A 25,382-nucleotide genomic window follows, 5' to 3' on the forward strand; every position below is an offset into this window, starting at 1 on the left:
GTACTACAATAAAAATCCGGAACAGGAACAATCATATTTCAATAAGAGAGCTACTATCTGCTTTTTTTTTTTATTAAAAATTAAAAAAAAAAGTATTGTAGAAAGTATTGTACTAATGTTTTCCAGCACTAGAAGTAAAAAACCAGTGATAACCTCCCAAGTATAAAGTCATTTAAAGTTGCGATTACCGAAATACCGAATATATTCATAAGCCTTATCACCTCCGAAGAGCAAACCACGCGATCTATCTTAGGCCTAGTTAGCTAGTGTTATTAGATTTATTGGGCTTTGATGTGGCTTTCGATTTGCTAAAGTTATAAACAATTTCAAAGCGACAATAAGATTCCAATATAGATTACACACTTGTCTGTATATGCAAGTGTACATACGTTGTTAAGTGTACATATATGAACATTTACATATATAGTAAAGAAAAGTCAACTGCCTAATCAAAGGAATCGTGAAAGAAACAAATATAAATTATATCGCCATTGCTCTGAGCCACAAATGGCGCTTGGACACTCCCGGTAGGAAGGGAACTATTTGGTTAGGATAACTCTTGAATCCGTAATTGGTAGCGCCATATCCTCGTGGTCGTGGTGTGCGTTCAGATTTTGCTATACAGTTGGCTGCCCCTCCTATTTCTTGGTCATGATCTTCAAATACTCGAGAGCGTTCTGGGCGGCATGCCGCTGGGCATCGGCGGCCGTCGGACCGCTTCCATGGCAAACGCCCACGGGCAGCGTGGAGAGCTGAACCAAACACTGGAACTGGCCAGTGAAGGTCTTCTCCTCGATGTCCACGTAGGTCACCTCGAACTGGTTCTCGGTCGCGATCTCGCCCAGCAGCTTGATGTAGTCGATTTTGGTGCTCTTTAGGCAAGTCTTCTGGAAGCGAAACATAGGTTACCATATTAGAGGAGTCTCAAAATAAATGTGCAATTAAATAGGTCTCACAGAGAGTAAGGTTTCCTATATACAAGTATGCACAAATGCATTAGCTCTAATAAATAAGAAGCCAAGCTTCTGAATTTTAAGACATAAACGAAATTTGAAGTATTAGGTCAAAAAAAATTAAATTAAATCTATACTCAAAGTGTAAGCTTGGGTTTGTAGGATAAAAAAAGCAATATTAACCACCGAGAAAACGCAATATAATTATTTAAAAAAAGTACAGGAGACTAAGGTAAGTTATAAGAAAAGAGTTGAAAAATTTGACAAAAATAATAGGTACATTTTTAAAAATCTGACAAAAATATAAACTAAATTTTAGTAGTCTGTAAAATAATTTTGATTTTATAATTTAAAGAATAATAGCTTCAAAATCTAAACGGTGTACCATTTCCTAGCCTTAAAGATTTAAAGGCAAATAAACTTAATTAATATTAATGCTTTAATGCAATATATTTAAAGCTTATTATAAGGAAAGCAAATCAGAATTTAGTGAAAAGCAGATTATGATTTGTTAAAAATGAACTTTAATTTAAAAAGCTGATTGGAGTTTCGACAGTTTAAAGTTGATTAAATCTTGAATTTTTCTTTTTATTCGCAAATAATTTACTCAGGATTTCGTTTTATTTGCAAATTGTGTGTGTGATTCTGTGACAGTGAAATTACCTGTAACTTGAGCAGTTTTTTGCCCGTCGCATTTTTGAGGGTCTTATGGAACTGGGATACTTTGTTACTGTGCTGCGTGGTGAGTGTCGGCACAGAGATATCTTTCAATTCACCATAATAATTTTCGCTACTGCGGGGCTGTAAATAAGAGCGCAAAGTGGTTGGTTTCTTTTTCTCCGATTTATTATGATGCACACAATCGAAATCACCCACGCAAATGGTGAGTTGAAACATATCACTTGGATGTGGGATGGGTGCAAAGGTCGAGCTTGAAGTTCTAAGTACTTGTTCTGTTGTCAAATAAATAAGAAAGAATCGAAAGAAGGCAACCAATATATACCACAATAAATATAAATCAACGAATAAAACCAGGTTTACAACTTTTGGCAACATTTCTATAATTGATTTCAGATTGCTAATAATAATAGCTAAAATTCGAACTAATTTAACTTTGTACGATGGCGGCTTAGGCTTAATTATGGTGAAACACCAATCCAAAAATCGGTTAATTCTCACATTTAATTGTTACAAATTCGTATTTATTAGTTTAGAAGTCATACTTGGTAAACGTAAAATTTGGGTTAGTATTTAAGATTTTAGAGTGGTGTTTAAAAGCAATTAAGGCACATTATACATGTGAGAAACTACTAGGTTTAATAGATCATATATTTAATTTGCATTCTTATAAAAAATATGTCAGGTTTGTAAAAAGAAGGGTCATAAAAACACAATAATAAGAAAGATTTTCTACAGAAATATACAAACTAAGACAGTCCGCAACCAATTAAATTGAATAAGTCTGTCATGAAAGGCATGCACATATATAGCGGGATTGAAAAGAGTGGGGCACTTGGCTTCCCGGGTTAAATCTCAAGCAACTGAAAATCTTCAGCGATGCGCACATATCGATCGCTAAATGTGCTGCTCGTGTCTTGGATGGTGGTACTCACTTCGCCCTCCAACTCGCCGCAGATGCTGTCGCTGATCTTGGCCGAATCGATGGGCGTCTCCTGCAGCCGCATCCACATGCGGTGGGCGGCCAGGCGCTTGGCAATCTTCTTGCTCTTGCCCTTGCCCATCTCGCGGTAGTTGAGGATCGAGCAGGCGATCGTGAAGAGCCGCTCGTGGGGCAGACCCACTTCTGTTTCCGTTTCGTACGATGGTGGTGGCCAACGCCGTTGCATGCACAGCTCCTGCAGCCAGCCAATGGGATTGCCCACGATCTTGTCGCCGGCGCTGTAAGAGATTACAAGGATTAGATGGGGTATAACTCCCAGCAGGATTCTCAGCAGCAGGCAACTCACTCTCCTCCGCCGGTGGCATTGGCATTGCCGTCTCCACCACTTCCGGCGACCGTGAGCCCACTCACCGACGGACCGGCGGAGCTGCTGGGCGATTCCGGCAGCTGGGCGCCGATCAGCTTGTCGATGAGCGCACGGGCCGCCGCATGCTTGGCCTCCTTCTTCGAGCGTCCCGCACCCATGGCCGTGAAGGGTGTGTCCTTGTCCTTGAAGGACACACGAAACCGGAAGGTCGGCTCGTGAATGGCGCCCTCGATCTGGACGAGCTCGTAGCCGGGCGTAATGCCCCGCCTGCTGAGCAGCTCTTGCAGAATGCTGACGGGCGTCTTCATGGCCAGCCCATTGGCATCCGTCTCGGAGACGAACTTGAGGGCCTCGTCACTGGGCATGAGTCCACCCAATGGAACTCCCATTCCTGCGGCATCTCCCAGCTCCGACAGTTGCAGCTGACATGGCTGAGACGGCTGCTGCGGCACCTTCTCCTTCTTGATCTTCACCGGGCGCTGCCCCAGCGGAGCACCCTTGACGGGACTGCCGGCACCGGGATTGCCATTGCCCAGGCCGTTGCCACCCAGATTCTCGTACTGTCGCCGCGGAGCAAATCCGGTCTGGACGGGATTCTGAAGTGACTGCTGCTGGGGCGCCTGCTGCTGTTGGATGTGCAGGTTCTGCAGCTGCTGCGGCAGGTTGTGCCCGTGGAAGTTCTCCTGGTCCATGGTGTTCCTGTTGCCTACGGTTTTATACGGAAGAAAGGACTCGGTGTGTATCTGTTTGGGTTTGGGATTGGGTTCTTGGTGTTAATATGTGGCCGAAAAATCGATACAAATCCAACGAGCAGCGGGCTCCGGACAAAAGTGGACAACTCCCGCCGCTCCGGACTTCAGGACAACACTCACGCTTGATTCGCGGTTTTTAACTGTTTTTTATTTAATAATAATTTATTAATGGTTAGTTAATAATTCATTCTTAAATAAAAAATACAGCAAAATCCAGACGCACACACGAATTGTATGTATGTATACTGATGAACGTGGTTGCCGGACTTTTGACAGGTTGCCTACTCAATTGCTGTTATTCTCACCCCCAAAAACGGGACTTTGAAATATTGAAATTTTGATAACTGTGTAGTGTAGTGTACAAGAACCAATGAAAATATATTACAAATTATTATAATACCATGATTTATAATAATATATTTTATTCTTACACCAAAGAACGGGATTTACCCTACTGCCATATATTTAATTTTTATAACTTGATGATTACATTGTAATTTTATTTACACCAAAATTACTTACCATTACTCATCCTATCCAAAAAAGGGGGTTTTCAAATTGGAAATTTTTTAAACACTTTCCAAATTTTTGTTTGGAATTTATTTTTTTTTTAATTTGTTTAAAAAATATATATTAAAATCAAAATAAGTAAATTGCTTTTTCACTATTTTTATAAATACAAGTAATTTCAATATATATAGTTGAGCTATTTATTTTAATAAGCCTACTGGGTTTTTTTTTTTAACATTTCAACTTGTAAGTTTATTGCTCTATTATAGCGGAATAACAAAATTTAAAAGACTATTTTTCGCATTAAAAGTTATTACATTCTACTTGTAAAGCAAAATATAAAAATATATAACATCAAATAACGGGTCGTCTTTTTTATTTTGAATTTCTTGAAGTGTGGGCGTAACATTTAATCGATACCCACGTTATCGATTTCCTTGTGGGGGCAAAACAAAGGCCCGCTTAATTTGAATTTTTTGTATAAGTATTTATTGCATTTTTTGCTCCTTTACTGTTGTACATAATATTAATAGATATATATTTAAACAACATTCAATCAAATCAAATGTGAATGTATGCGCGGAATTCTGTGGCTCGAAATGCTCGAAATGTGGGACTCCCGTAGCAGTAAACGATGGTTTTAGGTTTTAAATGGTATTCTAGATCTGGCTGCGATCTCGTCCCGCCCTAATCGTCGCTCAAAAAGTCATCATCCAGGTTCACATCTGTCGTATCGATATTGTCATCCAGCGTGATGCCATCGATCTCCAGGTCCAGGTCGTCGTCGTCATCCGCGGCAGAAGAAGGCTCGACCACCTGGCTGCTGAAGGCGGCAGCAGCAGCTTGTGCGGGAACAAAAGTCGGCTTCGCCTTCTCCTCCAGCTGTTGGCCGGCGCCGCCCTGCTCGGCGGCCTGAAGTTCCTGGAGGGGATTACGCTCGCTGTTCAGGGGCAGTTGCCCGGCCAGACGCGCCGGTGCTTTGCGTGCCCGCTCCTCCTGCAGATGTTGCTCCACGCGCAGCGCGTCGCCCAGACCCGGGAAGAGATTTGTGTACTGAGCCGGATCGGCCAGCGACTGGCCCGCCTTCTCGTTCACCTTGCCCAGCTCCTCGCGCCACAGCTCCACCACTCTCGACATCTGGCTGGGCAGGTAGGTGCGGGCGAAGAACGCTGCCTCCGGCAGGCGGTTCGTCTCGATGAGAATCTCCAGGCAGCGGTTCACGTCCGACCGCAGGAAGGCTGCCAGGAAGGCAATGTTGTGGCGCCCCTGGGCGGTGCCGGAGCTGCCCACCTCTTCGAGCATCTGAGCATCGCCGGAAGCGGTTGAGAGCAGCAGGAGACCACTGAAGTCGTTCGCCTTCTGCATGCACTCCTTGACCAGGGCCATGTTGTTTTTGCGCGCCGCCACATCCGCCAGTTGGGACCATTTCTGGGAGTTCTCCGACTCGCGGGCCAAAGTAAGAGCAATGTCCAACTCCCCGATTTGCAGGGCCAAATCGAACTTGTGGTCGGCATCGGTGGATACTTGCAGGGCCTGCGACTTGAAGCCCTGTTTCTCCAGGAAGTGGGCTACGCGAGTGCGGTGCTCCTTGGGAATGGTGGGCAGCACAATGTCCGCGCGCTCAAAGTCTCGTCGCATCACCGCCGTCTGGTACTCCAGCACGGACAAATGCATGCAGAAGCTTATCACGTTCAGCTCCTTGTCGCCCAGGTACAGGCGATTGTCCTTGGGCACATAGCCCAGCAAATACATTGTGCGATCCAAGTGGGACACTGTCACGATCTCGCCGCCCACATAGTAGTTGATGCGGTTCACCGAGTTGGTGTAAATGAAGCAGTCGCCCACCCACAGGCCCGTCTTCACGGATTCAGCCACCTCGCCTGCAATTAAAAAGAGTACAAAATATGTTATTGATAATGCTTACAAGTCAGCTGACTTCAAGAAAAGTTTAAACAGAAGCATTAACGTAAGAAAATGTTTATCAGAAATATATTGTTTGTATGATGAAATAGAGAACAATAAATTTCCACTCCCCCAAATATTTGTACAAAAATAATGTCAATATCATAAATAATGGAAATCGATAAAAAAAACAGATTTTTTAACTAAAGAAAATTGAAATGAATTCAAGACAAACCATTTCATCAGACATGTTTTCAAGATAAGATCTTAGATAACTAATTTGCTCCATTTTATGTGTGATATCTGCATTTATGTTTACCTCTGCATTTGTATTTAACTCACCCAACACATTGAAGGCACTCTCCACGCCGTCATCTTCCAGGCCCTCCTTAGATTCCACAGCATTGGCAACCTGGGCTGTGTCCACTCCCAAAACGAAGTAGGAGTCATCTGTGGCCAGGCAGACCAGGCTGCCGCTCTCGTTCCAGAAAACGTTCTTGGGCTGCACTTCTATGCGCCGCACTAGCTGCAGTGTCTCCCAGTCGTAGAAGGCCAATCCGGAGGAGGTCTTCACGCCGAAATAGTAGCCGCCGTAGATGCTCTCCGCCCCGTACTCGGGCGTGAAGCTCTTGCGCTCCTTGAAGTTGCGGAACAGGCGGACGGTGCCGTTGTTCTCGCGGATAGCATACTCGTTGCTCTCCAGCGCCCACACAAACTCCTGGGCGGAGCCGAAGGCCTTGTTTCTCAGTGCCATCGATGTGTAGATAATGTACTCGCCATCGCCGCAAACGACGACGAATCGACCGTTGGGATTGTGGGCAATGGTCTGCGGGTAGATCTCACAGGCGCCCATATCCTTAACCGCCACTGGCAGGCGTTCGCCGTCCTTGATCTCTGTGCCATCGGCAATGGTCTTGAGGTTGACCTGCAGAACGAATAAATTGGGTTCGATAAACAATAGACTAAAGAAAATTTATCTCTATCTTACTAACCTGCTGCATTTCCGAGTGCTTAGCCCAAACAATCTTGCCTCCCACCACGTCCATGGACATTGCTGGCTCCTCGCGTCCAACCTTGATGATGATGGAACCCTCGTCGTAGCCCAGGGCCACGTTGTTGGTGCCCCGCATGCTGGAAATGGTCCAGACCCGCTCGAATCCGTAGTTGAGGCAGGTCTCCAGGCGATAAGTGCCCGAGTGCCAGATGCGCACGGTGCCATCCTCGGAGCCAGTCAACACGATGGGCAGTTCCGGGTGGAAGCAGACAGCCGAGATGTTCTGGGCGTGTCCCTCCAAGGTCTGGACGCAGGTCTTGTTCTGGTAGTCCCAGATCTTGACCAGGCGATCATCGGCACCGGAAATCAGATAGGGTTTATCGCCTCCATGGTAGTAGTCCACACAGTTGACGCCCTTCTCGTGCCCCTCCAGCGTAAAGTTGGCAAAGTTTGAGCCCAGCTGCCACACCTTCACCGTGCGATCCAGCGAGGCGGAGGCAAAGGTGTTGTTGTCCTTCGGGTTGAACACGATCTGCATGACGTAGTGGGTGTGGCCCTCGAAGACGCGCTGGCAGGCCCACAACTTCTCCCAGTTCCAGAGCTTGATGAGCATGTCGTCTGTAGGGAAAATGGGTGGCAGGAGTGAGACACAAAACCAAAGCATACTTCCCAGCGGATGTGTGAGGTAAACACACACGGATTGGGTGACGAAATGAGGGGCAGAGATCCTCCCGGAGATTACTCACCACTGCTGGTCAGGACCAGCGGCTGTGTGGGATGCACGGCGATGCAGCGCAGGTAGTCCGAGTGCGCCTCGTACGAGTGTACCTTCTCCAGCGTGTTGTAATTGAACACCCGGATCTGCATGTCATCCGAGCCGGTGAGGATCCAGTTCTTGCGCGCCACGAAGCGGGCGGAGCGCACTGGGACATCGCAGACCTCAAAGTCCTTCACCATCTGCTGATTCTCGTAGTTCATGATGTGTACGTGGCCATTGTACAGGGCGCACAACATCCACGGCTCCGCCGGATGGAGATCCACGCACTTGACCCGATCCGAGCGCGACGTCAGGCGACGCTTGATGTCCAGTTTGAGAGGCATCTTTCACGGTTTGGGCAAACTGCTGCTGTCTGCGTAAACACTAATTCAATTGCGGCGAGACCAAAAAAACTCTTTTGCTGCTGCCTCGGCGGCTCTTCTTCTTTCCCTGGTTAATGTGTCAGCGCTGGCCTAGGGTTGTCGCCTGCCACGTACAAGCGCTGACGATCGACCTATCGATAGTCGCAAACGGGTCAGTGCTGGCAGATATAAATATTAATATATAATTAATAAAGCAGACATTTAAATTAAGCCCATTAATTATTTTCTATTATTACACAAGCTTTTCAAATTTTAATCGTTTTAAATATATTTTTGTTGGAACTTTATGGTAATGTTTTGCACTAACCATGTATAGTTAGTGTGTTTTGGCTCAGATAATAAATCTCTGTTCAAAAAAATTTTTTTAGAGGTTTTATTGAAAATAAAAATGCTTCAATTGTTTATCTATTAATTTGTATGATTTATAGCTTCAGTTATACTTATATCTCTTATTGCCATAACTTATTCCGGCGATAACGTGACATAATGTATTTTTTGCTATTTTAAGCTAAGCCTGTTAAATGTCATCACTAACTAGCGATGGAACAGGTGCTTCTCCTATAGCCGGCACTTTGAAGTTCGTTCTTAGTACCATGCCTGCCAAGCCAGCTATCGATAAGTTTTTTCGGCAAGTCCACGTCTTCTACCTGCGGTTTTTGGTGTGAAACTAAAATGCCGCTTTAAATCTGTATTAAACATGCAATTATTTAGTACACACGAGAAAATATAACTTCGGACAAACCTTTCCATTACCATTAAGTGCAAAGTTTGACAGGCCCGATGTGGTTCACGGGTCAGTTTGTTTTCCTTCTGCTGCTGGCACTTGTTGCCGCTAAAACGAAAACTTCGGCGGTGCAGGATGACATCGCGGAGTACAAGGACTTCAAGAAGCTGATGCGCACTAAGAACAATGTCCTGACGCTGTATGTGGCCAGTGCCAAGGCCGCCGCCGCCGAGTTGAAGGTGTTCCGGGAGGCGGCGGAAGCGATACGGGGAACCGGGACGATGCTGCTCCTGGATTGCGGCCAGCAGGATCGCAAAAAGCTGTGCAAGAAGCTGAAGGTCTCACCGGAACCCTACGCCATCAAGCACTACAAGGATGGCGACTTCCACAAGGACTACGACCGGCAGCTGAGTGTCGGTTCCATGGTCACTTTTATGCGTGATCCTTCCGGCGATCTGCCCTGGGAGGAGGATCCCGCCGGCGAGGATGTCCTACACTTCAGCGATGCCGCTACGTTTACGAAGCACCTGCGCAAGGACATCCGGCCCATGCTGGTCATGTTCCATGTCCCATGGTGTGGATTCTGCAAGAAAATGAAGCCTGACTACGGCAAGGCGGCCACGGAGCTGAAGGCCAAGGGTGGCTATCTGCTGGCGGCAATGAATGTGGAGCGGCAGGAGAACGCTCCCATACGCAAAATGTTCAACATAACTGGTGAGCCAAAAGTCAAATATTTCTTAGATTCATTTTTATCCAAACTTGTCAACAGGCTTCCCCACTATGATCTACTTCGAAAATGGAAAGCTGCGCTTCACCTACGAGGGAGAGAACAATAAGGACGCCCTGGTATCCTTCATGCTCAACCCAAATGCTAAGCCCACGCCGAAGCCCAAGGAGCCCGAATGGTCGGCAGACACCAACTCAGAGATTGTCCACCTAACCACGCAGGGCTTTGAGCCAGCGCTGAAGGACGAGAAGGCCGCTCTGGTCATGTTCTATGCCCCCTGGTGCGGGCACTGTAAGCGCATGAAGCCCGAGTATGAGAAGGCCGCCCTGGAAATGAAGCAGAAAAAGATTCCCGGCCTTTTGGCCGCTCTGGATGCCACTAAGGAGCCGTCAATTGCCGAGAAATACAAAGTCAAGGGCTATCCAACGGTGAAATTCTTCTCGAACGGCGTCTTCAAGTTTGAAGTCAATGTGCGCGAGGCTTCAAAAATTGTCGAGTTTATGCGGGATCCCAAAGAGCCGCCGCCACCACCACCGCCGGAGAAGAGCTGGGAGGAGGAGGAGGACAGCAAGGAGGTGCTCTTTCTAGATGATGACACCTTCAGCTCGACGCTGAAGCGAAAGAAACACGCACTGGTCATGTTCTATGCTCCCTGTAAGTTTAATTTTAGCTTACATATCGAAGCTCTACTGAAATGAATTTTTCTTTAAGGGTGTGGACACTGCAAGCACACCAAACCGGAGTTCACAGCGGCTGCCACGGCTCTGCAGGATGATCCTCGTGTTGCATTTGTCGCCATCGACTGTACAAAGCTTGCCGCGCTCTGCGCCAAGTACAATGTCCGCGGTTATCCCACCATTCTGTACTTCTCCTACCTCAAAACCAAGCAGGACTACAACGGCGGACGGACCAGCAAGGACTTCATCGCCTATATGAACAACCCGCCAAACTCAGCGGACCGCACAGAGCTGTGATACGCTGCTGCCAAGTGTAACGATATAGTTCTCCCTCACTACTTTGCAATCTCACTTCTTGTATTAGCCCTAACTGTATTCGTTTCGTTATCAATCAGCCTTAAAAGTCGAATATTTGTATGTGTATGTATGTGCATTTTCTAACTGGATAGCTTACTTTTAAATTATGTTAAAACTTATAGAATAAATTCGATTATCTTAATGCTTTTACACAGATGCCTCTATTCGAATAACAAATTATTAAAATGAACAAAAATAATTACTTTTACATCTCTGATTTCTTCAATCCCCTAAATTAGTTTAAAAATGTCCCTTTAATCTACAAGTATGCAGATATGAAAACAGACCAAGATAAGAATAACAACAAGCTAAGGTGAGGAATTTGAATAGTAATAAAAGATAAGGGCGGACCAGCATGATTTGATAAGCACAAGCAATGGACAACAAATAACCTATTAATTTGTTTTGAAAAAAACATATAAGCAAGCTCCTCCATCCGGTAAAGATAATGTTATGCAAGACTGGAAAAGATCGACGGAAAATTTCAATTCTTAGGCAAGACATTGCATTATAGCCTTCTTAATGCTTCCTCTGGTTGTCTGTTTGCATTTCTTTTATTGTACAAGTAATTTCAGTAATTTCTATTTGCGTTTTAAACAACTTCTAAACTTAAAATATTTCGGTTTAGCTATATAGCTAAAGTAGATATATATTTATATGTAAAGTTTCCCATCAATGTGGCACACATTTAAAGAGCAGAAAAGCTATTGCACACTTTCTCTGGTGTTCTGTGGTTTCGATATATCTTGCCTGAATTGATTTCAAAGTTAAAAGAAGGGTTGAGTGGAAGGTGAAGCTGGTCATGTGAGTGGTATGATTTGTGGCTCTCCAGGGCAGGTTGGTTTGATGTGAGCGGTAGGGACGAAGGATATTAAAGTTGGAGACTTAGCGCTCTGCACCGGGTTTACTGTTCGCCTTGCGCCTGCTTAAACTTCCCAGCCAAGTGCCGCGCTGCTCGTTGGCCGTGTACTCATCGTTGATTAACGCGAATCCGTGGAACATGTCCTTCATCTTGATGGCCCGCGAACAGGCATAGTTCTTGGTGGCCACGTACATCTTTGTGAGGAACTCGGGCATCTGCTTCTGCGTCACCCAAGACTTGATATTCTGAGGTATGGGTATGCCCGGATCATCATAGTACGTGAGCACAAAGTGCAGCCCAGGCTCGTGGAAGCCGCGAAAGGGTTTGATGACCATCAGGCTCCAGTAGTCGGTGACGCGCACTTTTCCCGACAGCGCCGGATAGGTGTTGTGCTTGGCCCCGCGGTTGCAGATGAAGATCAGCTTCTTGTTGTCATCCTTGATGTAGCGACGGCAGTAGACGTAGTCGCGATTGGCGAACAGACGCGGCCACTGCATCTCCCAGTATATTAGATGCGAGTTGCTGCCCGGCACGGGATCCTCGCTGATGAGCTCCAGTCTCAGGGCCGTGTCGTCCCACTTCCGGCGGTAGTCCAGATCGGTTTGAACGTGAAGGAAATCGTCCGCTGTGATGTCATCGAAACGGGCATAAACCTGGCATGGAAAGCAGGGATTTAATAATAACTATGGAATTATAAGGAGCAGCCTAATCACCTTGTATGAGTACAAGGAGGAGCGTTCCTCGCGCCGCCAGATGCTGAACTCGTTCTTGCTGAAGTACGGCTCCCATTTGTGCTCGTCCTGGGCCTGAATGCGAACGCTTCCGGCGGGGGCTTTGCCCACGTCCAGATCCAGCGGTCGCTGGCAGTTGGCAATGGTGGACTCCGCATCCGACTCCGACTCCGCCTCCTTGCTGGTCGATGGCTTGCTTTGGCCCTTCCTGCAGCGCTGGTTGCCCAGCTGACAGTAGCAGTACTTCATCTTCTTGGACTGGCAGCGCTCGCAGAGCTGATTGTTGGGCAGGGTGTTGATGAACTCGATGTCCCGCCGGCACAGGTCAAAGTTGGAGAGGGCCAGTCGCTCCTTGTTCCAGTCGAAGCCATCGCTGCCCAGCAGCTTGATGTTAAGCCCCACCAGACCCACCGCACTCATCACCATTCCGCGGAGCGGGGGCTGCAGCTCCCGGCGGTAGTAGGCGCGCCAGAGCTGTTTCAATCCCTGGGTTCCATAGACCGACTGGTAGAAGCACAGGAGCTGCTGAATGCGGCGCGAACGCTGGGCGAAGATCGACTCGCATTGGTAGCTCCAGGCGCGCAGTGTCTCGCGGGACTGGTTCTTGATGGCCAGCACGAATCGATTGAGCAGCATGCCGGCTAATTCAATTTGGCTGTCGGCCGCCCGCTTGCATAACAGCCCACTCAAAGTGCGGCGACTTAGTTAATGGCGCTCCTACGCTATTACTACTTATTGGCACATTTGTCGCCTCGAAACTGGGGGAATTTAGTACTTGTGGCCAGGACACAATCTATCGGTTTGACGGAAGCCTTACTGCACGAGAGCTGGATTATGTTCTGGCCGGGCTTATCATGTTTGACCGATGGGAAAAAACGTGCAACTTGCAATTTGTCTGCTGCTATGTATGTTATTGCTGCGCGCTCTGGTTGTCACGCTGTTGTTGTTCTTGTTGTTGTTGTTATTGTTGCTGTTGTGTCGTTACAGGCACAGTGTTGGACAACTTTAAAGAGCCTGCTGAGAGTTGACAGCTGCGATCAGTGGATCAGAGATCACATTAAAAAAAAAAAAATTAAAAACCATACCAACAAGATACAAATATATAATTTTGGTGCTGACAGCTTATAATTCAATTTATAAATCTTTCCAAATATATTTCTACCAAGTTTGCAAGGGTTTTTTGTTGGAAGAAATTTTTAAAGAATTTCTAACTTATTTGTTTAATTAAGGCGCTAGAATGGAAAATTTAAGATATTTAATAATAATTAAAACAAATAAAGTAATAAGAAAGTTACTGGAAATATAAGATTAAACAAATTTATTAGCAATGAAAAAAAAATCTGTTTGTTTTTCTTATAAAAATGGAGCATTTATACAGGTTGATGTTTACTGATATTTCGGAATTGTTTATCTTAGTTATTCAAGATTATCTCTTATCAGTCCACTTTGCTAGTGCTCAGACCACTGTCCTTGCTGTTTGACGTTAGCCAACACTTCATTTGAGAAACTCGTGGTTGCACCGCATTGTTTTTGTTGCGTAGATTTTCGATTCAATTTGATGTGTGAAATCGCCTTTGAGCCTGGAAGAACCATAACAGAATCCAGGCAGGATGTCCATGCGGCGCCAGCGCATCAAGGCTCCGGCCAACCTGTCGCTCATCAAGCGCAAGCCGCGCAAGGAGGAGCAGTCCGCGCCGAAGAAGGAGCCGGAGGAGGAGGAGGAGGCGGCGAGGGGAGTGGAAGTGGCTGAGTCCCCGCCCGCTGCAACGACCCCTGCGGAAAACGAACTCGAAGCTGATGCAATCGCCTTCAAAATGCCCGCCAGTTCGGCTGGCCAACTGGAGGAGGTCTTCCACTCGGACCTGGAGGACAACGTCATCCAGATGGACTTGCAGAAGACCACCAGTGGCTTTCCCATGTCGCCCAGCAAGGCACAGGCCCGCCAGCGCGTCCGACCCACTCCGGTTTTTGGCCAGAGGCGCAACAGTTTCGTCGGCTCTCCGATGGCCGGTGACTACGAGGGCGACTACCAATCGCCGGCCACGCCCACGCGGCGGGAGCGTTACCTCAGTGGCTCCTCCACGGGCACACCGCAGCAGCAACAGGTGGCCTCGCCCATGGCTCAATCGCCCTACAAATACCTCCCGCCCGTCATGAGCCCGGGCATGGGACGCATTCGCACCGAGTCCACCTGTTCCACCTATTCCGAAGGTGGCGGCAAGCAGCGCAAGGATGATAAGTCCCAAAACCAAGGGGGACAGCGGTTGAATGCCCGGCGCGACTTCGAGACGCGCTTCAACAAGGGTGTGCCCGACAAGTCCACGTTCAAGATGATGGACATGATCTACTATAATCCCGAGAACAATCCCATGGTGCCCAAGCAGTCGGTGACGACCATCAAGGATGAGTCCAATGGCGAAGATGCCAAGCCCTCGTCGGATCAGCTGCTGGAAGCCAAGGGAGAAGGCGCATCCGCCATGCTGGTGCCTCAGCTAAAGCTCGATGCCAATGGCGAGATGATTATTGATGAGAAGACCCTGGAGATTGAGACCACGGCCGAGGTTGAGGCCCGCAAAGTGCTGGCCAACTCATCTCTTATTCTAATGGACGAGACTACCGGTGGGTATCAATTTTGTATAATATAAAATGGTTTTTGTTATTGATATCTTGTTGCCCGCTTATCAGGTGACAATGGATTCTATAAACGGCACAAGCGAACGCCTTATTGGACCTCCGATGAGACAGTGCGCTTCTATCGCAGCCTACAGATAATCGGTACGGACTTCTCGCTGATGTGCCAAATGTTTCCCACGCGTTCGCGTCGGGATCTGAAGCTCAAGTACAAAAAGGAGGAACGCACCAATGGGCAGCTGATCAACAAGGCGCTGCTCTATCCCAAGGCCTTCAACATACAGGAGCTCAAGGACCAGCTGGCGGAGGAGGATCGCGAGCGGGAGGAGAATGATCGCCAGTGGAGGGAAATTTCGCGCGCAATGCCGGGGAATCCTAAAAAGGTTGGTTAAAAAGCATTCCTTTGCTAATGGTATTTTATTTTATTGGAAATTCGTTTCTTTTTAGCGGTCACAATTGCAGCAGCAAAGCAAGGCATCTCGTACACTGAACGATGGTGATGTAGTCTACGAAAACGAGCATGTGACAAATAAGAAGCTCGGCAAGCAGGCCTGGGCCAAAAGACGCAAGGAATTGGAAACGGACGAGAACGACGGAAGTGCTCCCGCCAAGCGAAAGCCCAAGGCTAGACGACGGCCACCCAAAGTTCCAGTTTCAGCAGCAGCAGCGGATCAGGCGGATCTGGCGCCCATTAAGCAGGAGAAAGCAATCAAAACCGAACAAACTGGAAATAATGTACCTTCCGGAGGAGAACTGCAGGCCGAGCTAAATGGACTTCTGATGGATGATCCAATGGAATATGAAGTAGATATAAGCAAGCCCCGTGATAAGACCATCATCAATATGGATGACGGTACCCTAAGTTATGTGAGCGACGCCGAATCAGCCACTGTGGCGCCAAATCGACAGTCGGAAACATATTTAATCAACTTCATTGGGGAAGAGCAGAACCATGAAGATGAAGTCATAACACCGGATGACCCCATTCCGCCCCCCACTGCCGAGCCGGATATCGAACAAATCCTCGCCGAACTGGCTGAGGGATCCCTAGCCCTCGTCTCATCCTTGGATCCAGAGCACGAGGACCGAGTGCTCAACGAAATCTACATGCTAGACAAAAAGACGGGTGAATTGTGCGAAACACCGCTGAATATACCAGAGCATATTGTTCAATGCATAATGAATGTTATGCAGCTAGAGGACTAACAATATTTTATATTACTACTTTAAGCATATTTGTTAAACATTATAATTTATTAAAGCATTTCGATAGATGCATTTAATTAAGATGATTTCTTTGTTTAATTGGATTTATTTTGAAGTCAATTCATAAGGGGATACCATTTTAAGGACTGCTTTATCAGTTAGGCTACAATTCTTTTTTTTAAAACTTAGCTTATGTTAATTAATGAAAACCAGGAAAGAACATGTTTAATTTATTATTAATGTTTTATTTTGTGAATAAGCTCTATGCTGATAAATTTAGCTTGATAAGCATGTGTTTAGCTTTAGTCTTACAAATTTAAATATTTTTTGAAAACTCAATTAATTGGCGCCAGAGTTGCCGCATTTCAAAAATATTTTGTCGCTTTCCAGCACTTTTGTCCAATCAGCGCGCTTAAGAACACTAAACCTTCCACAGCTGTTGTTGCTGCCGAGGCTGCAAAAGCAATTTAATAGAATTTAACGAATTAAGGCGCAAACGATGGCCACAGTCCCCTTGGCAATTGTCTCGCACAAGCGCCAGGTGTGCAGCCTGTACAAGAAGGCGCTGCGCAACCTGGAGGCCTGGTATGACCGACGGTGAGTGCAGCTGTCGAACAAGACCCGAAGATTATATAATGAGCAAGTGCATCTTGTTTGGTTTAATCCCCGCCAGCCACGACTACCGATACCGCGCCGTGCAGATGCGTGCCCGCTTCGACGAGAACAGGCGCAAGGATATGGGCGAGGGCATCCGCCTCCTGGCCGCTGGACAGAAGGAGCTCTTTGAGACGAAGCATTTCCAGCCCCGGAACTGTAAGCAAATGGCTTTCGGTCATATATCGGCTTGGCTAATGTCTTATCCTTTTAGTTGCCAACAGTGCCGGTGGCTGCGCCTTCGAACGAGAGGTGATCCCGCCAGACTGGTTGCTGGACTACTGGCATCCCCTGGAGAAGGCCCAGTACCCCGAGTACTTCGCCAAGCGGGAGCAGCGCAAGAAGGAGTATGTCGTCTGGTGGGAGAAGCAGTACGGCAAGCCGGATCCCAAGGACCTAGGACACCACTAATCTAAGAGTACAGTAGTAAAATCACATGCAATCTTTGTCTTTAAAAGTAAATCTATTGGAGCTCAGAGTATGTGATATAATATGTGTTTTGTACCAGGACTCAGTCGAACTTCCTTTAGTCAAAGTCAGAATATTTTTTCAACTGAAATAATATTCTACTATCTTGAATTCATGAGTATATATTCTTGATATATAGCTCACAACTATCTGAATAAGATAAACAGTTGTTTACATGTAAATTCAGAAGTATATTCGTTAAATGTAATATCAAGTTAATGGTAATTTGGCTACATTTAAAGTTACAAGAACAGATCTAGAAGTTTATTTTTCTAGGTAAGCACAAAGTACTCTTTAGTTATGGCCATAACAAAGACAAGAAGTTTCTTTTGTTGAAAAAAATATTAACCTGGTAACGAATTACATGAAAAGGTCGTTTTTAACTCTATAAACAAAGGTGAACAAAATATTGAAAGCGAATTCTCTATGCGACTTCAAGTATTGGAAGTTTGACTGCAACTCCTTTGTACTTTGTGTATTGTAAATTAAATGTGTTTATGAATGAAGGGTGGCTCGTGCTGGCGAAGCTCTGGGGCGCGTGTTCTGTATGGGATGTCCTTCGTGCGGCTGGAGACTGGTCCTGGTTGGTCCTGCCGCTCAGTTCAGCTCGTTGGGGTCCAGTCGGGGGCGCTTTTTGCTGCTGGAGCCATTGCCGTTGGGCGTGGAGCTGTTGCCGTTGCCAGTTCCGGACTCGTTGCCGTGCTCCCGCTTCCGCTGGAGCGTCTTCTTGTCCCACTGCTGGGTGAGGTAGCGCAGCAGGACGCAGCGCTTGTCCATCACGATCAGCTGCTCGGAATGCTCGTCCTCGGTGGGCAGGTAAACAGAAGCCCTCTTCTGCGAAGTCCGAATCCCGTGTTCGTTGCTCAAGTGGGTGAAATTGGTTGAATCGTGGATGGGCAGGCCCTTGATGAAATCTCTCACGGACATCCTGCTGACAAGTTGCTGCGGAATACGTGCAAACGACTTTAAAAACTCGCCAACAGCAGGCAATAAGTGCACTTTCGATACTTTACTGTGATTTGCGTTGATTTCTTAGTTTTATCTGCGAATATTTCCTTTTGTGGAACGTTTTTTTTAACAATTTATGTGTGCCCTCGGGTTGGATCTTTTGTTGTTGCTGGTGGTGGAATTGGAATGTGAATATCAGTGTTGCGAAACGCACGATTGCTGCTCAACGCTTTTCAGCACTGAAATGGTGGGGCCAGTCTAGGGGATTTTTCAAATGAGAAATTTTATTTTGTTTGAATTAAAAGGCAAACACAAAGTTTTGTTAAATTTTGTACAAAGCGATGTTACCGGTGATAATAGAAATCACTGTTAATTAATATTTATACAAATAAAAGTAACTCTGATACTTCATAAAATTTTGATTTTAAGAATGTTACAAAAGTTAATTGTGAAAATTTCCTTGCAATTTAAAGTAATGATGGTTGAAACAAATTGAAAGGCTTTTTAAAACTAAAGGCTAAAGTGGCTCTCGACTTTCCTTAAATTAATACATACTTTTTACTCATTTCTTGTAAGCCTTAAGTTTTAGGAATAAATAAAGTACTACTTTATTTTAATAAACTGGCTAATAGATTATCCATTTTATTAGTTTTTAGAAAAGTATATAATTTTTAAGTGAGTTCCTTAGCTACGGTTATGACGGTTTCCGTCCCCGCGACGCACCACGTCCTTGTACTCGTCCATGCGCCTCATGCGGTCCAGATACTCCGGGTCGTCCTCCTCCGCCTGCAGTTCCTCGGCGGCCTTCTCCTCGTCCTCCTGCTCGTTGGGATCGCGGGCGGCGGCGATGGCCTGTGCCTGATTCATCTTGGCCACCTTCTCCTCGTCGGGAAATATGCCCTCGTCGACGCGCTGCTGGTAGAACTCATCCACCGTCATGATGGGCAAACTGGGGTAGCCCAAACCGAAGACCGCCTTCTGGGTGGCGTTGCGAGTGATGATGAAGGGCTGCAGGGGCTTCGGCTTGGCGGCCTGCTGATGATGATGGGGGTGATGATGTCCGGGTCCATGACTGTGACCATGACCACGGGATGTGGAAGATGCAGAGGGCTGCTGATGCTGATTTGATGGACGGAAGGAGTCCACATCGTTGTCGGCTTCGCCGCCAGCCAATCGAGCCAGACGCATCTGGGCCAGCTGCTTCATCACGCCCAGCGATTCCAATTCCTGCTTGGAGTCTATGATGCTCTTGTCCAAATACTTGAGGAAGAACGTGCGTCTGTCCTCATCCTCAGCCGATTTGTTCTTGACTGCATCCCGCATCTTGGCCATATACTCGTCAATTTCCTTCATCCTGCGATACTGGGCAATTTTGTCGTTTCTATTGTAGGCTGCCTCCATGAGCTCCCGCTGCTCACTCTTTCCAGACTGGTTATCTTGAGTTGCCACCTGTGTTTTGGGTGCCGCACAGAGCTCGTACTCCTGGCAGCGCTGCAGATGGTCCTTGAAGTAGATCTCACCCAGCTCCAGGGACTGTATGCTATTGGGGCTGTTGATCTTAGTGGTCAGCTTGCCCAGAAAGTACGGGAGCAGCATGAAGGGCAGAGATTCCGTGGACACTTCGTCGATCATCTCGTTGGCACTGAACATGCTCACCTGGTTCACAATGACGGTGGCCTGCTCGAAGAGACCCATTGCTGTCTTGACTTTGTTCTAGATATGGTGGTATAAGCTTTAAAAAAGTATTTCATTTGGATGCTTAATGTCTCACCTGAAATTCGCTGCCATTAAAAGGCAGGTCGGTAACTTCTAGCTCGTCAAAGATGTTCCAGCCACTTAAAAAAATGTCCGACAGTTTCTGATCCTCGCCGCCAGCTGTATTACCCTCAGCCATTTAAGAATACTGATTTAAATCTGGTGTATGTGTATTTTTAAAAATAATAATAAAGTTGCGAAAATAATTTGCAAGCCGATGCCAGACAGCTGTTCGTATAAAATGTTTAGTGTTGCAAAATACTAGAGAAGCCAGTACTGATTTAACCGCTATTGACTTTTAGCTATTAAATTAAATTAAAATTAAATTAAAAATTAAATTAAATATTATAAAAATATTGAATTGAATTTTACAAGCATTTTATTTCATAAAAATATGAAATTCGCACTCTAAGAAAGAATAAAATGAAATCTTTAACTATTTCAAAAGTTTTTAGCCAAAACAATGCGATACCCACATCCTCTAAATGAAAACCGATTCGATGTTAGCAAAAATCCTTTATTAAACTATACAAAAGCCCAAGGGCTTAGCAAAAGTTTGTTCATGGTTTGGGGTGCCTGATGGATAGGTCGCAGTCCGATGGAATTAACCCTTGAGTGTGGCCTCCAGCTCTTTGTTGGCCAGCAGTTCCTTGATGATGTCGAGTCCGCCGATCAGTTCGCCCTTAACATACACCTGCGGATAGGTGGGCCAGTCGGAGAAGGTCTTCAGGCCCTGGCGCACTTCCTCATCGCCCAGGATGTCAAACGTTTCGTACGGCAAGCTGTTGAAGAACACAGTTTGTGGTTAAAAAGGTGAAAATAATGGCCAAGCGAACATTTTACTTTGTGTCGTTGACAATGGCGATGAGTTGCTTGGAGAATCCGCAACGTGGGCCATCCCGGTCGCCCTTCATAAAGATCATTAGTGGAGCCTTGTTGATGAGGGCCTTCAGGCGGTCCTCCAACGTTTGTCCCGTCGCCGCCGCACTGCTGGCGCTTTCGGCCAACTTCTTGGTCTTGCTGCTGATTGCGGCAACATCCACTCCGTCGACGCGGTCCACAGCGGAGCCTTTGGCAAAGAAGATCACTGTGGGCACGGCTTCGATCTGGTTGCGGTCCACAAATCTAGTTAGTGTCTCTCTTTATCCAAAAACTACGGACTAACCTGGTGCTTCATGGAAATCTCTGGAAATTGTTCGGCGTTTAGGCTGATGAACTGCAGTTTCTCGCCAGTAATCTTGGACAGTTCTTCCAGCGCGTCCTTCACCTGACCACACTGCTCCGCCCAGTCGGCGGCGAAGAGCGCCACGGTCGTCTTGTCGCCATTTATGTACTTCTGGTACTCCTCGGCAGCCGTCACATTTACCACAGGCATAATTTCTTTTGTTTTTTACTAAATAGCAAAAATTTATAAAAAGCAGACCGAATTATCAGCTGGGGAAGAGTGTTGCCAAGCGACGTTCCCTAGACAGTGTTGGTAAGCCGCAAAATTAAATCTTTCCATGGTGATTATAATTATTTTAATAAAAAACGAATTTAAATTGCTAAAACTTATTTAAAATATTATAAAAATTCAAAATAAAGGTCGCACAAAACTCTTAATAGCCTGAATTATTTAATAAATTTTTTTATTAAAACTCGAAAATAGTCGATGCCGGCTGGGAAAACGCTGTCAAATCTCTGGCAACATCGATAGCATCGATAAACGTTGATTTTTGTTCCAGCTCTAGTGGCAACACGTGCAGGCCGCATATTCAATATACACAGCTCACTTATTTTTCGCAAATAAAAGTTGAATTAGCCGGAGCATGGTGACGCGCAAGAAGCCAACCAAGCGCTGCGCGGAGGCGGTGGCTATCGAGGAGGAGGAGGCGACCCAGCCGAAGGTGTCCAAGGAGGAGCTGGTGGTCGCCCAGGAGGTGAAAATCGTGCGTGCCCTCGCTGGCAACGATGTGGCCCAGCGGAATCGCCAGATCCGCAAGCTGCGCAAGTGGTTCAAGCTGCGGGCCAGCAGCTCCTTCCCCTTCACCGAGGAGGACTTCATGCGCATCTGGAAGGGGCTGTACTACAACATGTGGATGTCGGACAAGCCGTTGGTGCAGGAGGAGCTGGCCGAGCAGCTGGCCCAGATGGTGGACAGCTTCGGTGGGAACACGGCCTGCAGTCTGGCCTACTTTAGTGCGTTCATGCGCACCATGTGCCAGGAGTTCTTCGGCATCGACCAGTGGCGCATGGACAAGTTCCTGATGCTCACTCGCCGCATGGTGCGCTATGTCCTGCGTTTGCTCAAGCAGAGCAAGTGGTCGCCGGACCTGATCGCCGCCTTCAACAAGAGCATGCAGCTGTCCGTGCTGTCGGAGCAGCCCAAGAGTCGCGGCATGACTATGCACTACTTGGACGTCTTCTTCGAGGAGCTGGCCAAGGCGGCCGATGGCGAGATTAGCGCCGCCCAGGTGAATCTGTTCTTGCGCCCGTTCGTCACCTACCTGGCCACGCAGCGCGATGCCAAGCTGGTGGCCCAGTGTCGCACTAGGGTGCTCTATCACCTGCTCTACCAGAGCGACTTGGGACGCGAGTACAGCGAAAAGTACAATGCCTGGAAGCTGATGGGCTTCCCCACCGCCTCCATCGATGATATTGAGAAACTGGACTCGGGCTTTGACGAGGAGGACGACGAGGGCAATGCCGAGGAGGAGCCGCCGCGCCCCACATCCCTGGATCCCCGTGCAGGGGACGTTGATGTTCACATGCCCGAGCTGCCGCTCAACGCCGATTGTGTCCTGGACGAGCTGCAGACACTGCTGCGCACCAACGAATTCAACAGCAAGCGCCGCAAGGGCCTGCGCAAGCTAATCCAGATCTTTGAGACCTACAAGGGCGGGGAGTTTCCGCTGGGTGTGCGCACCATGCCAAAGGTGGAGGGACAAACACTGTCGGAGATGGTGGAGCAGAAGGTGGCCGCCATCGAGGTGATGGAGGACGAGGTTTTCGGCACTGGCAGGAAGCTCAAGAAGCTCAACAAGTCCAAGCGCAAGCGCCTGTTGCAGTCCATCAACTTTGAGGAGGTGGACGAGGACAACTACGACGAGATCATTGGCAAGGCTCTGCCCCCGGAGCTGCAGAAGAAGGTCAAACACAATGCCAAAGTACGTTCCAGCATCAACAACGCCTGGGTGGTCACTGACGCTGATGCAACTGCGGAGAACAAGGACGAGAAGGTAGCCCAGCCCAAGGCAAAGAAAGCAAAGAAGGAGGAAACGTCCAAACCGAAAAAGGATGACCAGCCTAAGGTGAAAAAGGAAGGCCAACTTAAGGCCAAGAAGGAACAGTCCAAGGTGCAGAAGGAAGAGCAGTCCAAAGCCAAGAAAGAAGACAAATCCAAGCCCAAGGAGGAACAGCAGTCCAAGCCCAAGAAGGAGGAGCAGTCCAAGGCAAAGTCTACACCCAAAACCGAGACTGCTGTTGGCGATGAAGCCACCAGCGCCACACCGCAAGCAGCCAACGGCTGGGATGACCCTCTGAAGCCCGGAGAAGAGGAGATTTTCGTTCCCTCGCGCAAACAACAAATGAAGCAGGCTAACAGCAAGCTGCAGAAGTCCACATCCAAGCAGGTCCCTCGTCTGCAGTTCTCCACTCCTCAGCCAGTCGGCGCCAAGCGTGTGAGGATCATGACTAAGAGCAACTGTTTCTATCCCAAGAACGACTACTACCGCCAGCTGAAGCTGTACCCGCAGCTGCCCTACGACGCGGATCGCCAGCCCGGCAAGAGTGCCCTCAAGCCCCACGTGCTACCGGGTCCGATTCATCCTAACTTCAAGGGGGCGAGCAAGAGCCTTTTTAACGAAACCCTGTGACGTTGCGTCCAGTGGCTGCGACTGGGATCGGGACAGGAGCAGGAAGGTTAACGTGGACTTGGTGCTCTAATGGTATAACCCAACAAGGACTGCACTCCGGCTCTCCTTACACATCAAAAACCATCCCACTTCCTGACATTGCTTTGGAGATTAAGATAGCACATCCACCATAGACATGTCTTATGCTGGTTTTACAATACGTCTACATATAAATACACTAAAGCTTCCATGAGATAATTTGCTATTTTAACATGTTAAAAAACCTTTTGAGCTGTGCTTTAAAAATTTCAATTTTCCGGAGCAATTGAAATTTTTATTGTATTACAAGTTGCTCTGACTAATCAACTTATTAGGTTTTTAATCCTCCACTTCAATAAAACCCCCATAAGACATGTACTAAATGTAACCCCTTAAACTTCTAGTAGTTACAATTACGACTTAATGTACTATTGCTTGTAGGCCATTTTATGTTCAAGCTATCTATTGAGTTGATACTGAAATAAAAGCAAACGTAGTATATGTAATATGAAATACAAAACACTATTGCGCTATTGTTTTTCTTTGGCGGATCACTGTATTTGATTTAAATTGGTATGTTTTCTTTTGGTCATTTAAATCAAATTAAATAATATTTGTTGGAAAAAAAGGCGTTTTAAAATCTGTGCAATGGCTTTAAAATATATTACTCATGCGACCCGTGGCCTTTTTTAAGTAAGAGTGAGATTTTACCTTTTTCTGTAAGGTGGCTTTTATTTGAAACTTTCGCAGTTACGGTTACATTTTTTTTTATTTAATTACAAAATAATATTAATTGTGCTAAACTAATAAATTATATAATAAATGTGAGGCTGCTTCTGAAAGATTGAAGCTGATCAGATACACAGATATACATCAAAGATTGGCTTATAACAGATGGTAAATGTTTAGAAAACTAAAACATTTGTTCTTAAATCAAAAATTGAAGAACTGACGCTTATATCCTTCTAATGTTATCTTTCAACTCAAGAACTCAATGTTCCCAATGTTCCCAATGTTCAGATGCACTCACTTGCTAACAGTTTTCAGTCTGTACAGTTTCACTTAGCTCGCAGTTGAGCTGAATCAATTGCATTTAAGAGAGCAATATGCATGCAAGAGAACAAAATGTACTCACTCATTGCAAGTGCTCGACTTGCATTGCACTCAAAATGTGTTAAAATTGCTCAATGAAAAATGCTCAAATGCTTAAAAGAGTGGAGTGGCATTCTAGCCTCACAATGCTTAATGTTTACAAATGTATGAATATGAGTAATATATATAACAAACATTTTTAAACATTTATTTTATTTTGATATTTTGTAATATATATAAAAAATATTATTATTATTTATGTATTTAACCTTAATTTTAAAGACCTATAGTGATTTTTATCTATAATTGTCACAAATGCAACTGTTTTTAGACTTTAGTCGACCAAGTGTATACAAATAATAATAAAATCCCATTAGTTTGTTAAAAATTAGCCAATATTTTCGGTCTCAATTGAAAAATGAATTCTTTGTTGGTATTT

General features: G+C 46.3%; 10 protein-coding genes across 14 annotated transcripts; 4 read left to right on the forward strand and 6 right to left on the reverse strand.

Annotated features, from left to right (window-relative positions):
• Positions 1-178: 178 nt before the first annotated feature.
• LOC108149463 (interferon-inducible double-stranded RNA-dependent protein kinase activator A homolog) lies at positions 179-3,951 on the reverse strand. 5 transcript variants are annotated; one of them, XM_041710348.1, is made up of 5 exons: positions 3,814-3,951; positions 2,921-3,647; positions 2,567-2,852; positions 1,617-1,754; positions 179-887 (listed from the first exon to the last, which is right to left on the reverse strand). In XM_041710348.1, the coding sequence occupies exons 2-5, from the start codon at positions 3,631-3,633 to the stop codon at positions 639-641; spliced, it is 1,386 nt and encodes a 461-aa protein (XP_041566282.1). In that variant the 5' UTR covers positions 3,634-3,647; positions 3,814-3,951; the 3' UTR covers positions 179-638. The 5 variants fall into 5 exon arrangements, with proteins under 5 accessions (XP_041566282.1, XP_017132553.1, XP_017132552.1 ...); XM_017277064.2 differs by having other exon boundaries at positions 2,921-3,684; positions 3,814-3,950; XM_017277063.1 differs by lacking the exon at positions 3,814-3,951 and having other exon boundaries at positions 179-884.
• Positions 3,952-4,715: 764 nt separating this feature from the next.
• LOC108149476 (coatomer subunit beta') lies at positions 4,716-8,328 on the reverse strand. The gene is made up of 4 exons (XM_017277090.2): positions 7,846-8,328; positions 7,098-7,717; positions 6,448-7,030; positions 4,716-6,083 (listed from the first exon to the last, which is right to left on the reverse strand). The coding sequence occupies exons 1-4, from the start codon at positions 8,198-8,200 to the stop codon at positions 4,891-4,893; spliced, it is 2,751 nt and encodes a 916-aa protein (XP_017132579.1). The 5' UTR covers positions 8,201-8,328; the 3' UTR covers positions 4,716-4,890.
• Positions 8,329-8,837: 509 nt separating this feature from the next.
• LOC108149534 (protein disulfide-isomerase A5) lies at positions 8,838-10,932 on the forward strand. Its single transcript, XM_017277166.2, has 3 exons — positions 8,838-9,677; positions 9,733-10,344; positions 10,402-10,932. The coding sequence occupies exons 1-3, from the start codon at positions 9,020-9,022 to the stop codon at positions 10,662-10,664; spliced, it is 1,533 nt and encodes a 510-aa protein (XP_017132655.1). The 5' UTR covers positions 8,838-9,019; the 3' UTR covers positions 10,665-10,932.
• Positions 10,933-11,262: 330 nt separating this feature from the next.
• LOC108149524 (stAR-related lipid transfer protein 7, mitochondrial) lies at positions 11,263-13,296 on the reverse strand. The gene is made up of 2 exons (XM_017277154.2): positions 12,300-13,296; positions 11,263-12,239 (listed from the first exon to the last, which is right to left on the reverse strand). The coding sequence occupies exons 1-2, from the start codon at positions 12,951-12,953 to the stop codon at positions 11,610-11,612; spliced, it is 1,284 nt and encodes a 427-aa protein (XP_017132643.1). The 5' UTR covers positions 12,954-13,296; the 3' UTR covers positions 11,263-11,609.
• Positions 13,297-13,800: 504 nt separating this feature from the next.
• On the forward strand, positions 13,801-16,235 carry LOC108149542 (transcription factor TFIIIB component B''). Its single transcript, XM_017277179.2, has 3 exons — positions 13,801-14,936; positions 15,003-15,331; positions 15,396-16,235. The coding sequence occupies exons 1-3, from the start codon at positions 13,928-13,930 to the stop codon at positions 16,152-16,154; spliced, it is 2,097 nt and encodes a 698-aa protein (XP_017132668.1). The 5' UTR covers positions 13,801-13,927; the 3' UTR covers positions 16,155-16,235.
• A 331-nt stretch (positions 16,236-16,566) lies between these two features.
• On the forward strand, positions 16,567-17,301 carry LOC108149546 (NADH dehydrogenase [ubiquinone] 1 beta subcomplex subunit 9). The gene is made up of 3 exons (XM_017277182.2): positions 16,567-16,751; positions 16,828-16,967; positions 17,023-17,301. The coding sequence occupies exons 1-3, from the start codon at positions 16,654-16,656 to the stop codon at positions 17,217-17,219; spliced, it is 435 nt and encodes a 144-aa protein (XP_017132671.1). The 5' UTR covers positions 16,567-16,653; the 3' UTR covers positions 17,220-17,301.
• On the reverse strand, positions 17,253-18,431 carry LOC108149547 (DET1- and DDB1-associated protein 1). The gene is made up of 2 exons (XM_017277184.2): positions 18,290-18,431; positions 17,253-18,218 (listed from the first exon to the last, which is right to left on the reverse strand). The coding sequence occupies exon 2, from the start codon at positions 18,201-18,203 to the stop codon at positions 17,874-17,876; it is 330 nt and encodes a 109-aa protein (XP_017132673.1). The 5' UTR covers positions 18,204-18,218; positions 18,290-18,431; the 3' UTR covers positions 17,253-17,873.
• A 404-nt stretch (positions 18,432-18,835) lies between these two features.
• Positions 18,836-20,208, reverse strand: LOC108149228 (immunoglobulin-binding protein 1). The gene is made up of 2 exons (XM_017276660.2): positions 19,996-20,208; positions 18,836-19,937 (listed from the first exon to the last, which is right to left on the reverse strand). Exons 1-2 carry the CDS (start codon positions 20,116-20,118, stop codon positions 18,909-18,911), a joined length of 1,152 nt encoding a protein of 383 aa, XP_017132149.1. The 5' UTR covers positions 20,119-20,208; the 3' UTR covers positions 18,836-18,908.
• Positions 20,209-20,480: 272 nt separating this feature from the next.
• Positions 20,481-21,446, reverse strand: LOC108149249 (glutaredoxin 3). Its single transcript, XM_017276689.2, has 3 exons — positions 21,145-21,446; positions 20,823-21,085; positions 20,481-20,761 (listed from the first exon to the last, which is right to left on the reverse strand). The coding sequence occupies exons 1-3, from the start codon at positions 21,352-21,354 to the stop codon at positions 20,584-20,586; spliced, it is 651 nt and encodes a 216-aa protein (XP_017132178.1). The 5' UTR covers positions 21,355-21,446; the 3' UTR covers positions 20,481-20,583.
• Positions 21,447-21,704: 258 nt separating this feature from the next.
• Positions 21,705-24,371, forward strand: LOC108149494 (ribosomal RNA processing protein 1 homolog). Its single transcript, XM_017277115.2, has one exon. The coding sequence runs from the start codon at positions 21,788-21,790 to the stop codon at positions 23,831-23,833; it is 2,046 nt and encodes a 681-aa protein (XP_017132604.1). The 5' UTR covers positions 21,705-21,787; the 3' UTR covers positions 23,834-24,371.
• The last annotated feature ends 1,011 nt before the right edge of the window (positions 24,372-25,382 follow it).

Source organism: Drosophila elegans, unplaced genomic scaffold, assembly GCF_018152505.1.
Source record: "Drosophila elegans isolate 14027-0461.03 unplaced genomic scaffold, ASM1815250v1 contig_814, whole genome shotgun sequence".
Classification (NCBI taxonomy): Eukaryota; Metazoa; Arthropoda; class Insecta; order Diptera; family Drosophilidae; genus Drosophila; species Drosophila elegans.